The sequence below is a fragment of the Rhipicephalus microplus genome, chromosome X (genome assembly GCF_043290135.1).
Source record: "Rhipicephalus microplus isolate Deutch F79 chromosome X, USDA_Rmic, whole genome shotgun sequence".
NCBI lineage: Eukaryota > Metazoa > Arthropoda > Arachnida > Ixodida > Ixodidae > Rhipicephalus > Rhipicephalus microplus.
In genome coordinates this window covers 188,895,174-188,910,314 of record NC_134710.1, presented here as the reverse complement: position 1 = coordinate 188,910,314, position 15,141 = coordinate 188,895,174, and the positions used below count along the sequence as shown (strand labels likewise).

Here is a 15,141-nt window from a genome sequence, read left to right as displayed (position 1 = left end):
TATATAGGCTACGAAATAGAAATTACAAGATGGTATTGAACTAATACAAAGTGTATATTGTGGTCGTCTGTGTTGTGCCCAATATTATGGTTTTGTGATATTGTTTTAGAATGTCCGTTTTTTATGCTATAGCAGCAGCTAAAGAAATTCGATCGCGTGAAGGAAGCCCAGAAAAGCCACTGGCTTGGCAGATATCACTGCGGAGCTGTGGGACCAAACTTATCTTTATACTGACGGTGCATGTGCACACTCACTTTCTTAAATTAGTATGATCATTTCGAGGCTTTTCAGTGGCAGAGCTCAACAATTGAGACAGTGCCGCCCCTTTCGCGTAAAGGCACCGTAAATCAACGGCTCCATTCGGTTGGGGAAGTCGCGCCGCCCGGAATCTCACATCCGCTACAACGCCGTTTGGCCGATAGAGTGAAGCTCTGTACTTTGCAGGCTTGCATTTGTCGGTGAGGTTCTTATCCACGAAGGCAATTAGCAGTTCACTCTCGTCTAAGGCCCGTAATGTCACGTTACTCTCCTGCTCGTGAGGACTCGGCCACGACAGCCAGGAATGCAGCGCGAACAAACGAAAATATCTGCGCGCCTGAGGGACCACGATAAGCCTATAGCGACGGGACCAACGACGCGTTAAGAAAACAAACGCCGGCGGTGGGCGCTCCGCTGCTTACGACAGGCGCGTGGGTGTGCGCGCGGTTGAAGGCAAGCAGGCGCGCGGTCCATCCGCACTCGCCCTCTTTCGTCCCTCGAACCACCCGCGGCCGGAAGAAACGGCGCTGGCGCATACCGTTCACCGAGTAGAGCCCGGAGGCAGACGCCGCCGTCGCGCGGCGTGACACACGCAAACCATCATGGGATTGCCCCAGCTTGACGTCTGGTTTGCTGGCGCCGACGATGAGTTGCCGTCCTTCTCCTTCGCGCTCTCTTTGTCATTCCTCAACTCGCCGTGCGGAATACTGACCATCGCCGAAATTGCAAGTAACACCTCCTTGCATCGCTGCGTGTTTCCCGCGCTGACGGCTTGTGCCGCGGGAGGCTGGCAAAATAACTCGAAACACGGCGCTCCCGGTCGCACCCAGACTTGCTGTTTCACCATTTTTGGCGCAATTTTTCGTAGACCCGTTTTCGGGTGAAATCTGTAGACTCTATGTCACGACGACTTTAGTCGGACGATTGAAGCGCCGTCGTAACCTCTACCGTGACGTTCGCGTTCATCGCGCGTCGTGGTGAGATGGAGAAGGCGCCCGCTTCGTTCGTCACTCCGACGGTATACGTGTTGCTCGGAATGCGTCAGTGTGCGAGGCGCAACGTGCAAGCAGACGAGACTTGCGCTCCGCAAGAGGAATCGATATATCGATTACCTCTCCTTCTCTCTCCGCGCAGCTATGTTTGGCGAATGTGCTCAGAGGCACCACACATTGTTTCCAAATCGCTCGGTTGTTAGCTCTTCAATGAAATTTTGCTAAATATTCCTCTCACGATCAGAGGCTCGTCATCTTTCATAGCTGACTAGGCTCTGACTATGTACTCGGCCATTATAGTATGTACTTTGCACGAATATCCGAACATCATGCGCAAGGTTGTGCCCACCCTGTGATGTAGAAAGTTGTCACTATGTGTACAAAGTGTATATATATATATAGTGGGAGTAATAATTCAATGGGCCAGTTAGTCTTTGTGAAGGTATGGGATATGGCACAACGCTCCCGTTGTGCCATATCCCATACCTTATATCCCATACCTATATATATATATATATATATATATATATATACACACTTGTACGAAAGATACGTCCATTACCTAATTAGTACACCCCCACTTCAAACTAATGATGATTTCCGAAGAGTGGAATATTATTGCGTTCATAGTACGATTTTATAAGGACCACTCAATGTCCCATGAAAAATGCGTACTATGCGAATGTTAAGCAGCATAGTTCACATAGTTCATAGCCGCATACTCTTGTAACGGTGTGACGTTGAGACAAAAAAAAATGCACGGCTGCTGTCTCAAGAGTTTCCCATCCTTGATACCATTCGTAGAAAGCTGTCATTGAGTCTTAATTAAATTACGTATTCTCTTTATTGTAGTCGCATATAACTATTTATCGTATTCCTCAAACGTTCCTTTTCGTCTTGGTTTCCCACATCCAGCGCATGAGTGTTATTTCTTCTAAGGTATATGGAATGGTTTTCCAGGAAACTTTTCTAAAAGGAAGAGTTTCCTTCACTCGCTAAAGAATAATAAGATATTAGTTGTTTGGGTTTTGCGTCTCAAAATTTAGATATGTTTATGAGAGACGCCACAGTCCAGAGCTCTGGAAACTTCGGCTACATGGAGTTCTTTAACCGTTGCCTAAATATAAGTCCATGGCCCTCTAAGAAACATAAGAAGTATATGAATCAGTCGTGTATAGATGATACAGAGCAACGGTGAAAGTGTTAGGGAGACGAGGTGACTTACGTTAAGAAAGTTCAGGCGCGTTGAAGAAGAAGTCAGCGGGACAACTTACATTTAAGTCGCGATAAAATTATCACTTCAGCTTAACGTGGAACGGCGCTTCTTGAAACAAATCCGACAAAGTGATGCGATTTATAAGTGTTAGAACACAAAGGTATGGGAAATGACAAGTCCTCATCCTCTGTTCGTTCTTCCACTTGTAGCGAAAAAAGTAAAATCTTTGTTGATCATAATTTAATAATGCGGTAATAACTTATCGTTTGTTACTCCCTATAAGTACCTTGGTCTAGTGATTGCGTCAGACATTAAGTTAAATAGCCGCACAACTAATATTAAAAATAAAGACATGAAAACGCTTGGATATCTGAGGAGAATCTTGTCTAAATGTACCAGTAATATAAAATTGTTGGCATACAAGACATACATTAGGCTATTGTTAGAATACGCTGCTCCTGCCTGGGGTCCCTACACTCTGTCGACCACAAGTGAAACTGAGAACATAAAACGTAAATCAGTCAGATTCATTTTCAATTCATACCGTCGTCACGCATCCGTTAGTGCTTTGCTACAGGCCGCGAACCTTGAAACTCTTAGACATGCTATCAAGATAGACTGAAAATGTTATACGTAACACACCGCAAACACGTCGAAGTAGACAAGGATTTGTACATTAAACCGTGTAGCAAGCACGCTACTCGTTCGCTTCATTCGCTCAAACTAACTAAATATTCCTGCCGAACCAACTTGTTCAAGCAGTTTTTTCTTTTCCTCGTGCCATCCGCGAATGGAATGCTTTGCCTGAATATGGAGAGCCCAATCATATCATCATTTTTCCGCACTCTTGCTAATCTATCACTCAAGTTCTTTCCTTAATTTCTATGTGACGATTCCAGATACATCATCCAGATACATCATTCCAGATACAACATCCAGATACATCACTCCAGATACATCATCATTAAATATACAAAAAAGCGCTTTATTTTCTCTCCTGGCCTCTTTCTTCTTTTTAGCACACTTCATGTGCACTTGGTAAAGTGCACTTTCCAGGATGTCTATAGCGTACGGTCGGCCAAATTTCTAGCTATCGTGAATGAGGGGCAGTTTCACAGACGATATCCTTTCAAGAGGTACTTCAACGCAGGACTTATGGTCTGTCTGTCTATCTCGCTCATGCGCCCGCCCGCGCGCGCGCGCGCACGTGTGTGTGTGTGTGTGTGTGTGTGTGTGTGTGTGTGTGTGTGTGTGTGTGTGTGTGTGTGTTTCTGCTTCTGTCACCCGATTCAGTAGAATCGCAAAATTTTAACCCCTTTTTACGCGACAAGCCATATATTTGTCTGCTTTTTGAGTTAATATTTGCTGACATTGTGAAACAAACAAAGATATTACGCATATTTTTGCGCAACATGAGGTAGTGTGTTACTTTATTTTTAAAATGCTTAGATAGGTCACTATAAAGACCGCAGTGCTTATTATAGAATATGCGGTGCTATGACCAGAAAGACGGGTGTTTCCTACACTTAACTAAAACTAGAGTCACTGTAAATGCTACATTAGGTAGCAGAGTAGTGTATTTGTTTTCCAACTCTGCAAGCAACCATGCTCTGCGTAGAAGCTTGTGCACAAGCCGCACCGTAAAATGCAGTTGCCGTCCATCTGAATTATATCAAGTGACCGTCGTGCACTCTGTAGCTCATTATCTACGTACTAATGTTTTTAAATGCTTTTGATTCATGTCCTTAAGCTTCGACAGCACATTATTGGCGTGGATTCGGCACCATTTTTGAAAAACATACTACAATAATGAATGCTGTAGGCCTAGTGGGGTGCTTTTTGAATCACGGAGGACCTATATTTTGTGTTTGTGAGTTATTGCTTTTCTTACATAGCTGGCGCTGCTTGACCATGCGGCTGTGGCAGTGCCTGTGATTCGGCATTACGCTACGCCTTTGCGCTTTGCGTTACCGAAGAGACTAAAAAATGCTTTCGAACTTCCGTGACACAGTCCCGAAAGGAGGTGCTTCTTCTTCGACGGTCGTTCAAACGCCAGGCACGTGGACTGGCGATCAGCGACAGGTTTAAGTAAGTCACCTGCAAAAACACAGCACGGCTTCGCTGCGTACCTATGGTTGCTAACCAGGCTAGATGTTGGACCAATGCGCTGTTCTGCTCCCGTATAGAGCATATACAGTGACTCTAACGAAAAATACATAGTGGTGCTATCTGCCAGTGACTTTGCGTTCTAGAAAAACTTCGTTTAATTAAAATACTGCCATATGGCATCCATATCTCGCGCAGTGCTTCTTCACCGATTTTCTCGTGCAGAACATAAAAAAAACGTTTTGTTCTCTCTGTTCAGACAGTAGACTATCGTCTTGTGGACGAAATTTGCCAGCAAAGCGCGCAGATACGCTGCCAATTTTTTTGGGAACCTTTGCCATATACGACAGAATTAAGTTTCCCAACAAGTATATGCCCATAAAACACATGTTCACGAAGCCATTTTTTGTAGCTTCGTTTCATAATATGGTACTGAGGGACAAAAAAGTGGCCACTATGCACAAAACTTTTTGTTTTGTTTTGGCCGACTGTACGTATACTCTCGACTGGTTCATATAAGCAAAATGTCATACGTGATTAGTCTCCTGCAGTGCTTTCATGGCGATAATTAGCACGTGGGAAACAGGTCAAAAATAAGAATGCATGGGACAGGCATTGCACCCTTTGTCCCGTTTTCCACGCGCAAAATCTCGCCATGAGTTTACACCAGCTCACTACTGCATTGCTTTGTCATGCAACCGCCCATCTATCCTTTCGCAAGAGCATTGTGCGTGATCAGCTCATTCTCCTTCACTTTGTGTGTTTCAGACTGCACAAGCGGTGATGAGAGTGTGTAGCCGACAAGCGCGAAATACTCATGGGCTCAACGCACAATGCTGACATTGTACACGTGCTAGTAACAAATAAGTGTCGAGGAGGAGAAATCGCCAGTGTAGCGAAGGTGAGGAGAAGACTACTGCCTCATCCTTGAATGCGTGCTGGTGATGGCCCCTTTAAATGCACGTGTACAATGTCAGTGCTAAGCGCGGAACATATCAGAATTTTGTGCTTTTCGGTTACCAGTTGTTATCTCGGATAGCGCTGTTAAAAACACACAAAATGGAGTGAAATCAGTTCATCGCGCACAATAGTAATGCGTGACAAGGCAGAACATTTAGGCAACTGATTGTTATATGGGGTGTAAGGTCCCAAAACCACCATATGATTAAGATAGACGCCGTAGTAGAGGTCTCCGGAAATTTCGACCACCTGGTGTTCTGTAACGTACACTCAAATATGAGCACATGGGCCTACAACATTTCCGCCTCCATCGAAAATGCAACTGCCGAAGCCGGAATTAGATCCCGTGACCTGCGGGTCAGCAGCCGAGTACCTTAGCCATTAGACCACCACGGCGGGGTACATTTAGGCAAGTGCGTGCGAAAGCAGTTCAGGAGATGATCCACTACTGATATTTCGCGTACATGGACCAATCGTGAGTACCTACCGTCATTTTGTCACGCGAATCATCGTTGTTTTTGCGTCACGAAGTGCGCCAGACACTCGAGAAACGCCAAGACAGAATAGCGCGCTCTTTCTTTTTTTGTATTATCAACGATGGATTGTCTTCAGGAATCATTCGTTGTAATTAAAAAATTACTTCTGTACCATCGCAGTTGGTTGTACTGGTGCTTCTTTACTTGCAACAAGCATTTCTGTAGCTTTAAAAACAGTGATTACCTATTTGAATTCAATACTCTTGCGTAGAGTGAAATGGAGTATTTTCGAAAAACAGTTGGCAACAAATGTGTGACAGTCGCGTATTTGACGGCAGTGGGCTGCACCCAAGCGCTCATGAAACGGTGGCTCTATACTCCTCGCAGGTAACGGGCATACTGACGTTCGCCCTGTCCTACAGCAGCCGCGTCTACGTGTACCAGCTGTCCAAGTTAGTGGTGAGGGTGGAACCTGAGCCCAGCATCATCTACGTCATCTTCGTGTCATTCCTCTACTGGTTCGTGTCGCTGCTTGTGCTCGCCTCCTCTCTCCTCTCCAACACAGGAATCAACGTGACAAGCACTCTATTCGTGAGTATTCACGTCAGTCATCTCGACTTCAATGGGCTCTAGCGGTGGCACCGAATATACAGTAAAGTGAATATAGGTCGGAGATGTCCGAATGCTAAAATATTACGACCAAATCAAAGAGGCAAATCTTTAGGCTGATATGAGACGAGCTATCTTTAGTGAATTGGAAGAAAAGTGGACGAAGAAATGACTTGCCGTGGTCAGGGACCAAACCTGCGACCTTCGAATAACGTGTCCGATGCTCTACCTACTGATCTACCTCGGCAGCTATCCCACCGTCAACTTCATGGGGTATGGTATGGGGCAGGTTCAGTCCCTGCACGGCAAATTACCTTTTCGTCCACTTTTATTTCTTCACAATTACAGCACAATTACTTGTATTAACATCTCCTATACTTTCCTTGGTATAATTGTATATCAGTTCTAATTAATTTTGTGTCTAACGAAGTGAATGAGCCCTCAAATTAACCTTTTTTTACTTCGCCCTATATACCTGTATTTTTGCTGGAGTAAAAAAAAATCATAGACATAAAGTCACGGAAACAAACTGTGAGCACCCGCTCAAAGATGCCATTCAACGAAACGTGCTTTTTCGATTTTCGCCTTTGTGTGTGTTTCTTAAAAGTATATTTTGGCTTTCCCAGCTATAACGTGTAGTATCATTAAAAGTTTAATGCCCAATGCCATGTAGGCAGCGTTATTTAAGTGCATATGACGTTTCTTGTACAGGCATATGTTCCTAATGTGGTGTTTCGCATTAGAGGTCCGCAAACTATTAGCCAACTGGCACTCGCGAAACTTCGCTGCATTGCTCAGAATTCAGGCACATGAAATATATTGACTCCGGAAAGCTAACGATCTTTATCAATGATCTATCTGTTATTCTAGATTGTGGCCAGTCGCATTCTGTGCAGGCGAAAGCGAAAAAAAGACAAACATTCGCTAACGTAAAGCTGGCTGCAGAAAAAAGAAATGTGTGGTTACACTGACACTATTACGCGGAAACATGCAGGAAATTCCCTGTAATCATACTGTTGTCATGTATACAGACGTTCAGCCCTGAATACTCGCGGGAATCCACCTACGGACATTTCGCATCTGACTGCGATACCGTCGCGACGTGTTATTGCCGCTTCCTGAGGTGACATTTGAACAGCGAGCAGCATCGACAAGCTCAGACTTATGTGCATAATTCATGGTTTATTACAGCAGCGTTCGAGGCAGTCCTCATGGGGAGTGAGCCACATTGAATATATCATTGCGATGAAGTTCCCAGTGCATCTCCTGCTGAAATCGCTGTCGCATTTTTCGTGCAGTACGTTCTACTGCAAGCCTTCGGACTCGTCTTCTATCTCAGCGGCGGCATCTCCCTGCTGGCCCTAGAATCCGGTCAAAGCGTGGCGATTGCTGCTGGGGTAAACTTCCATGCATTTTTGTGTTCCTTACAGTATATGCGTTGTGAATGTTCCCCTTGTCTTCTGATGTGTGACCTCACTTGAAGAAGTCATGACTTGATTTGAGTGGATGACGTCATTGTAGCGTCTGTAGTGAACACGTCCAAGTATATTCATTTAACGTATGGGCATGTTCAAGCTGTGCGTTACTTTGTCAGCATTATACACCATGAGAAATAGCTTACTCTCGAAGGTTACTGGTTGATTAGCATTCATGGTTACCGAAGGTAATCCATTCCATCTTTATTCTTCTTGCTATTTCACTCTCATGGTTTGGATTTGTGGTTACTACCGTTCTTAAGTAGACATATTCTTTTACTACTTCAAGCATCTCTCCACCTATTTCAAAGCGCTGTTTTCTGTAGAGAGCCGAGACTGTTCCGCTATATTTTAGTTTCATTCATATTATTTTCAGACCTACTATTCTGCTTTTTGTGTCCTGTTCAGTATACGTGAGCTGTAATTCATCCCCTAAGTTACTCGTCAAGTTAAGGTCATTAGTGAATCACAGCTTACTAAAATACTTTCCAATAACTCCTATATATTCCTCACTCTTGCCAATCTAGGGCCGTAGATCAATGTTATTCACCACGTGTTTAAAGCTTTAAACACGCGGTGAATAACATTAGAGAGATCGTGTCTCCCTGCCTTACACCCTCCTGTATTGGGATAATGTCGTTTTATTTACGGCGAACTATAGTGACTGTTGAACCGCTGCAGATTTCTTACAGTATGTTTATGCAGGTTTCGTTGGTGTCCTGATTTTGTAGTGCCTGCATCACTGCTGATGTTTTGACTGAGTCAAACGCCTTCTCGTATTCTATGAAGACTATGTATATGAGTTGGTCGTATTTCGCTCATTTCTCTATTACAGGTTTGATACTATGAATATGGCCTATTGTGGAGTTGCATGTACAAATTCCCGCTTGGTCTTATAGATCAGAGAACTCTAATGTCACCATTGTTCTATTAGTTATTATTTTGGCAAATAGTTTGTAGAAAACAGACAGTAAGCTGATTGGCCTGTAATTTCTCATGTCCTAGACGTCTTTCTGATGAATTAAAAAGATGTTGGTGTTCTTCCAAGATTGTGGTACTCTTCTCATCAGGAGACACTTTGTGACCAGGGTGGCCAGTATTTCTAACACAATGTTTCCACCATTTTTGAGCAGGTTCGTTGTTACCTTATTCTAACCTGTGACTTTGTGTCTTTGCATTAATTTCTTTTACCAGTTTCATTACTTCCCCTGTTACGGATAGGATGTCGAATTGCTCTGGGCTAGTATTCCTTCTTACGTTATCATTCTGGTTGTTTCAGCTTCTGCACAGCTCTGTAGAACGCCTCCGCTACCTCTACTTTTCTAGCAATATTATTTATAGCATTTCCTTTCTTATCCCTCAATGCATACATTCGATTTTTCCCTATGCACAAGATGGAGGCGGAAATGTTGTAGGCCCGTGTGCTCAGATTTGGGTGCACGTTAAAGAACCCCAGGTGGTCTAAATTTCCGGAGCCCTCCACTACGGCGTCTCTCATAATCATATAGTGGTTTTGGGACGTTAAACCCCACATATCAATCAATCCCTATGCACAAGTTTGCCTTCACAGATTTCAGGCTTCTGCCACTTTATTGAGCCTGCTCGATTCTCTCCATGTTACACCTTTTGATATGGGCTACTTAAACTTATCGATTAACTTCGAAAACACCACTAGCCTTCTTTTCTCGGTTGCATTTGAGGATTTCATAGTTTGTCGTCTCCTAGTGAGATTTTCGTCTCCTGGGATGGTTTGTCAATGTCCTGTCTAGTGACTGTACCTCCGACTTCTATTCCACACTCTTTGATGATGCTAGTAAGATTATACTTCATTGGGTCAACTCTAACATAAGTTACGTCGTTTATTGTCACGAACTCATTCTGAAGCGAAACTCTGAATTCTTGTACTTTGTTTCTCAATGCTAGCTCAATAATTGGCTTCTTGCGTATCAGTTTTAAGTCCTTGCTTTTTTTTAAAGTCTAGGTGCATTTGAGTTTCTACTAGCATAAAATCACTGCATGCATGGATCTTGCCAACTATACTTTCCATCCTCTAAATATCTGGGTGTGAACATAAAATGAAGTCTATTTCATTTGTAGTTTTGCCGTTAAAATTTCGCCACGTCCATTTATGGTTAGTTCATTTTTTGATAAAGGTATTCAAGATACCTCAATCATTACGTTCTGCAAACTCTTTTAATAACTCCCCTCGGGTATTGCTAGAGCTGTACCTAATAACGGCAAAAAAAAAAAAAGTCACAACACCATAATTCAGAGGCTGTAGTAGAGCGAAAGTATATCGGAATGCAGATTTCTCGAATTTGCCCATAAAGTAATGAATAAAAAACAACATAAAGTTGGATTAAAGCATCGTTAATTAGCATCCAGTTCAAGTTAACACAGCTGCAATACAATACGCCTATGTTTGAACAAGTTCATCTAAATGCACGATCTCGTAAAGACACCGCAAAGAAATACTAGCACAAAGCAACCGTGCGGCCAATCGTTACTTCTGCTAATTATTTTTTTGCTGATTGTACATGTGTTCATGGAGGAACCTCAACCAGAATCGTGGAAGAAGCGTGCAAGAATACAGCACACATCATTTTATTAATGCTTCAAAGTCACAGAAAACTGCTACAGTCGGCTGTTTATTGCTGTAGCGTGTTTACTCCTAAAAATGTCGTGGCTAAAGGTTCCGTAAAAGGTCCGCTGGCATCTACAGCCCCCAATTGTGCAGTGTAGAGCAGCGTTTTACAAGCTTTGTGAATGTTATCGCCCTAAAAATTGTTTACGACCATGATGCAGGTTTCATTAATAGTGCTTCATGTCGCCTGTTACTCGACCACACCCTTGTCTCTCTATGTATAAATATATTATCTTGCGGTTACGTGTGCACAATTTATTGCCAATCGTATTGAATACGATCGGTCGCAAATTCATAATAAATCCAGGTGCTCAAAATCTCAAGCGCATGATGTATGCAAATGAAAATGTATTATTTAGTGCATCAGTAATGAAACCTGACTAGCTTGCTTTCTTTAGCTAGTAATTCATTCTTGCATTAGCTTCCCAAATTACGTGTCGCGCTCAAAGGATATATGCCCTCGTGCTCATATACTATGCCGACGATACCACCCCGTTCAATAGCTGAGCGTGTGCGACCATGATCCACATACGACCTGGGGTACTTCATGTTTCACCTGGCGGTCATTCAACAGATGGTTCACAACCATGCATGCTGTACCTGAGCCTGCATGATTGTGGCATATCTGGTTGCGGTATAGTTTGAATCGCAGATAAGTGTGTAAACTATTGCTGAACCTCGTTTGTGTGGTAAATTGGCTATTTGTCTTTCGGCATCTGATAGATCCCATTTTATTCATCAGGCAGTTCGATTGATAATTACTAATACAGTATGCACGTTATCACACTTCGAAATGGATGTATCGGGAGCAGTATGAGCAGCAGATTTGCCTGTGCAGCTTTGTCGGGTTATGCCCATGGCTGTGCGCGTTGCTCTGCACGTGCTGAATATAGAATTGGAAAGCTTATGAGCTCGTAGTGATTAACGTCTTCGGTGGTAAATTATAATTTTTTCTTTTGTTTAGCTGCCTCCTTCATTAATTCATACCTTTACTGTGACATTGCGCACAGAACCGTCGGCTTCTGTACACAACACTGTATATATGAAACGCAGACTTTTGTAGTCAACGTACACTGCAAATAAAAAAATGTATGTTCAATAACATAAAATTTGCAGGTATTTTCTGCTTAAATTGCATGAGAACTCTTGGATTAAGAAAACGTAAACTCAGTTGCTTTTTTTTATATATCCAATTGGCCATACTTACCCAGTAAACTATTTGTTTTGTGAACATCATAACAGCCTTGTAGCTCACAAGATAATGGTGGACTTCACCTGTTTTTCGACAGAAAAATTTTGAGGGTTGTGACATTGTGCATCAAATCAATTCCCCTAAAATATTTCATCATGTTTCGTAGAATCGCACTTAGTAGAATAAAATCCAAAAGCGCAAAGCCAATACTGACCATCTTGCTAATTAGAAAAGTTCAGACTTCGCAAGACATTATTGTCGAATTCTCCGAACACGTAGCAAGGAAGGCCGCGAAGCATGGTGAATGCTAGATGTCATTGGCTCCAAAGCGTGCACACTCTGTTATCCGAACTCAGATCTAGTAACTCTTAATTGTTGTAGGACAATGGAAAAGCATATCGGAAACAAAAAAATCTTCTTAGAAGTACGGAAAAAGGTCCTGCTATATACAGAAAATACTGCAAAATGGAGAATAGAAAGTAGACAAGAACATAACTGTGAAATCACTAAACTTGTCATAAATTTTCTCTAATTTCTTTTTGTTTTTTTTTTTCTGAGCGCATTCATTACATTGGTATTTTTAAGCGTTCGTGTTCTGTACTCCACAGGTGTTTGCCGTAATCAGCTCAGTTCTTCACGGCCTACATGCCGTCTTCGTCTACCTAAAGAGGAAGAAGTGATTTCACGTCTGAGAAGAATAACACGTTCATTTTCAGCGCACTGCCTCTTCATCGGAAGTCTCTGGTGACTTCTGTAAGTACTGGGCCCTTACGTTTCGTAGATATGCATTCAATACCACGAAACATTCATTACGTCATCGCAGGCCCTAAGCACTGTGACGAAAAGCAAAAATGTTCTTTTTGGTTCTCACCTTTCTTTTTTTCTGTAGACGATCGTTAATAAAAAACAAAAAAACGCCGAGACTATACAAGCGCTCATTGAGTTCCGAAATTACTGTTTGATATACTTGAGTAAGCATATTTTTATTTTTTGTGACTCAGCATTTTTGATAGAATTGCCATGATGAATATTGAATGAACACGAAGTATAGTAGTAATCGCATCCTTTAACGATCCCAGAAGTTTATTTCAGAATGACTCTTTTATAAACTACGCATACACACAAGATTGCGTGCGCGAAGAGAAAGCGAGATAATACTTCAAGAGTGAGAAAAACAACGAATAATTATATAATAATAATTGTTGGTGTAGAACGTCCTAAAACCACGGTATGCTTATGAGAGGCGCCATAGTTGAAGGCTCCAGAAATTTCGTCCACCTCAGGTTAACGTGCACCTAGACTTAAGCACAAAGGCATCAAGCATTTTCGCCTCCCTATCACCACATTCCCTCCAGAAATGCTCGTCATATAGCATATAGGTAAGGCGCTCTTTCAAAAAGTAGCGTTAGGTGACATATACTCACGCACCCTGCTTTCTTCATTTCACTGTCCCGGCCTTGAGCGACCAAATGTGTAAATGTCGAGACTGTGGCCTACAAGCTGAGGTGATCTGGCGAACCCTGCTCTGTAGGTGTATATAAAAGGGTAGCCAATTGGGCAGTTGTTTAGGTCGTTAGGATGCTGTGTCACCATGAATGTCACAAGGAAAAGAAATGCTCTAACAAGCGAATTTCTCGCTCAGAAAGACTTTGTTCCTGGGCAAGTTGCCGTGCCTTCATTCTACACGTTATCTTTGACTTTGTGGCACGCACTCTGAGCTACAGTAACGCCCGCATTCCGAAACGCTCCTTGACTTGAGCTTGACCTGCCATCACCTTCAATGCAGTGCGTTTGAAACGTCTTTGTACTGCCTTGGCACTGCCTAAAGCAGCTTGTTCGGAACGCGTTTGTGTTGCATTGAAGGGAGTGGCACGTCAAGTTCAATTCAAAGAGCGTTTCTGAATAGGGGGGTTAGTTCTGTAACTTGCATAAATAAAGTAACGCAGGCTTAAGAACACCAAATTTGCGAAATTTACCTCCTGAGAACATTGCATGCTGCGAAAACAAAAATTACAGTATGCTGCACATGAGTATTGAAAATGTGGAATAAAAATTATCCACGACACCAAATAGAAATCACCTTTTCGACAAGGAAAAAACGATTAATAGACGGTAAGCGATTCGCTACTTTCTGATAAATGTAATAAAGCTTCATTGGATGAACAGGTGAGAGCATGTATTTGTTGCTGCACCGTTCTAAGGCCAATGTCAGCTTAAGTCCTCTTGATCGCATACCATGGGTCATTAGTACTAATAGCATGGAGGGCAGAAGAGCTTAGCACTAGCCTAACTATCTTTAACACACATTTAAGAATGAGCCTGTTTTTCTTGAACACCTCAGAGTGGAAACTAATCCTATAGATATGCAATTAGTTTCTTTTTGCGCTTTTATGAAACATGAACAAATTGACTAGCTGACTGTATCACTTTTGCTATCGTTCTACGACAACGTTTAAAAGCCTTAGCACGTGAAACACTCCCTGTTCTCTTTTCTTTCCCCATTTTCTAAATAGATCTTGGAATACTGAAGACCCGAAGACTTGTGCCGAATGACTGCAATATAACCGGTGAAGAAAACATGCTGATATTGAAGCCTTTACCCGTGTATTTGAGCGCTAAATCTTCAATAAAGAGCGCATTATTGTTGTTCGTCCAAACAGGTATTTTTGTGACAGCCGACGTCACTTAAAGACAGACAATGAAGTCTCTCTCTTGTCGATAAAACATGGTGACGCAGCGATGTTTTTTGAGCCTTAGTTGACCGTGGTTCGTAGCATAATAGTGTTTTGCTCCGTCGTGAAGGAAGGAAAAACTATGGGCGCCGTCACCACCACCCAACTTTCCCGAACTACGGCGTCGTCTGCTTTAGGGGAGTCGGCTCAAGAGCAAGGCAGCGGTGGTGGTGACGACGGCGAAGAAGTCTGCGCCCTGCAAGCACTCGCATCAAGACCACGTGGCAGAACCTCCGCTTGCGGAAGGCCCGACCACTAGTTTCTACTTTGTATGCCCATACTACCGGGGGACATCGTGGTTGACAGCTCTAAGCAATGCTCAGCGCTGTGGCTCACTGGGCAGCTTCTGAGAACGAACGTTGTTCGCACTTTGATAAGTTTTGCGTGCGGCACTGTCTGATGACGTACACGGTTGACTTAGCGAGGACTAAGCGCTGGACACATAGTGCGATTCAGCGTCCGGTCCGGCGTGTGACAATTC

At 43.0% G+C, this 15,141-nt stretch overlaps 1 protein-coding gene across 1 annotated transcript; it reads left to right on the top strand.

Moving 5' to 3' along the window:
* Window positions 1-717: 717 nt before the first annotated feature.
* Window positions 718-14,585, top strand: LOC119176990 (uncharacterized). Its single transcript, XM_075878375.1, has 5 exons — window positions 718-983; window positions 6,396-6,599; window positions 7,916-8,014; window positions 12,537-12,681; window positions 14,442-14,585. The coding sequence occupies exons 1-4, from the start codon at window positions 861-863 to the stop codon at window positions 12,606-12,608; spliced, it is 498 nt and encodes a 165-aa protein (XP_075734490.1). The 5' UTR covers window positions 718-860; the 3' UTR covers window positions 12,609-12,681; window positions 14,442-14,585.
* The last annotated feature ends 556 nt before the right edge of the window (window positions 14,586-15,141 follow it).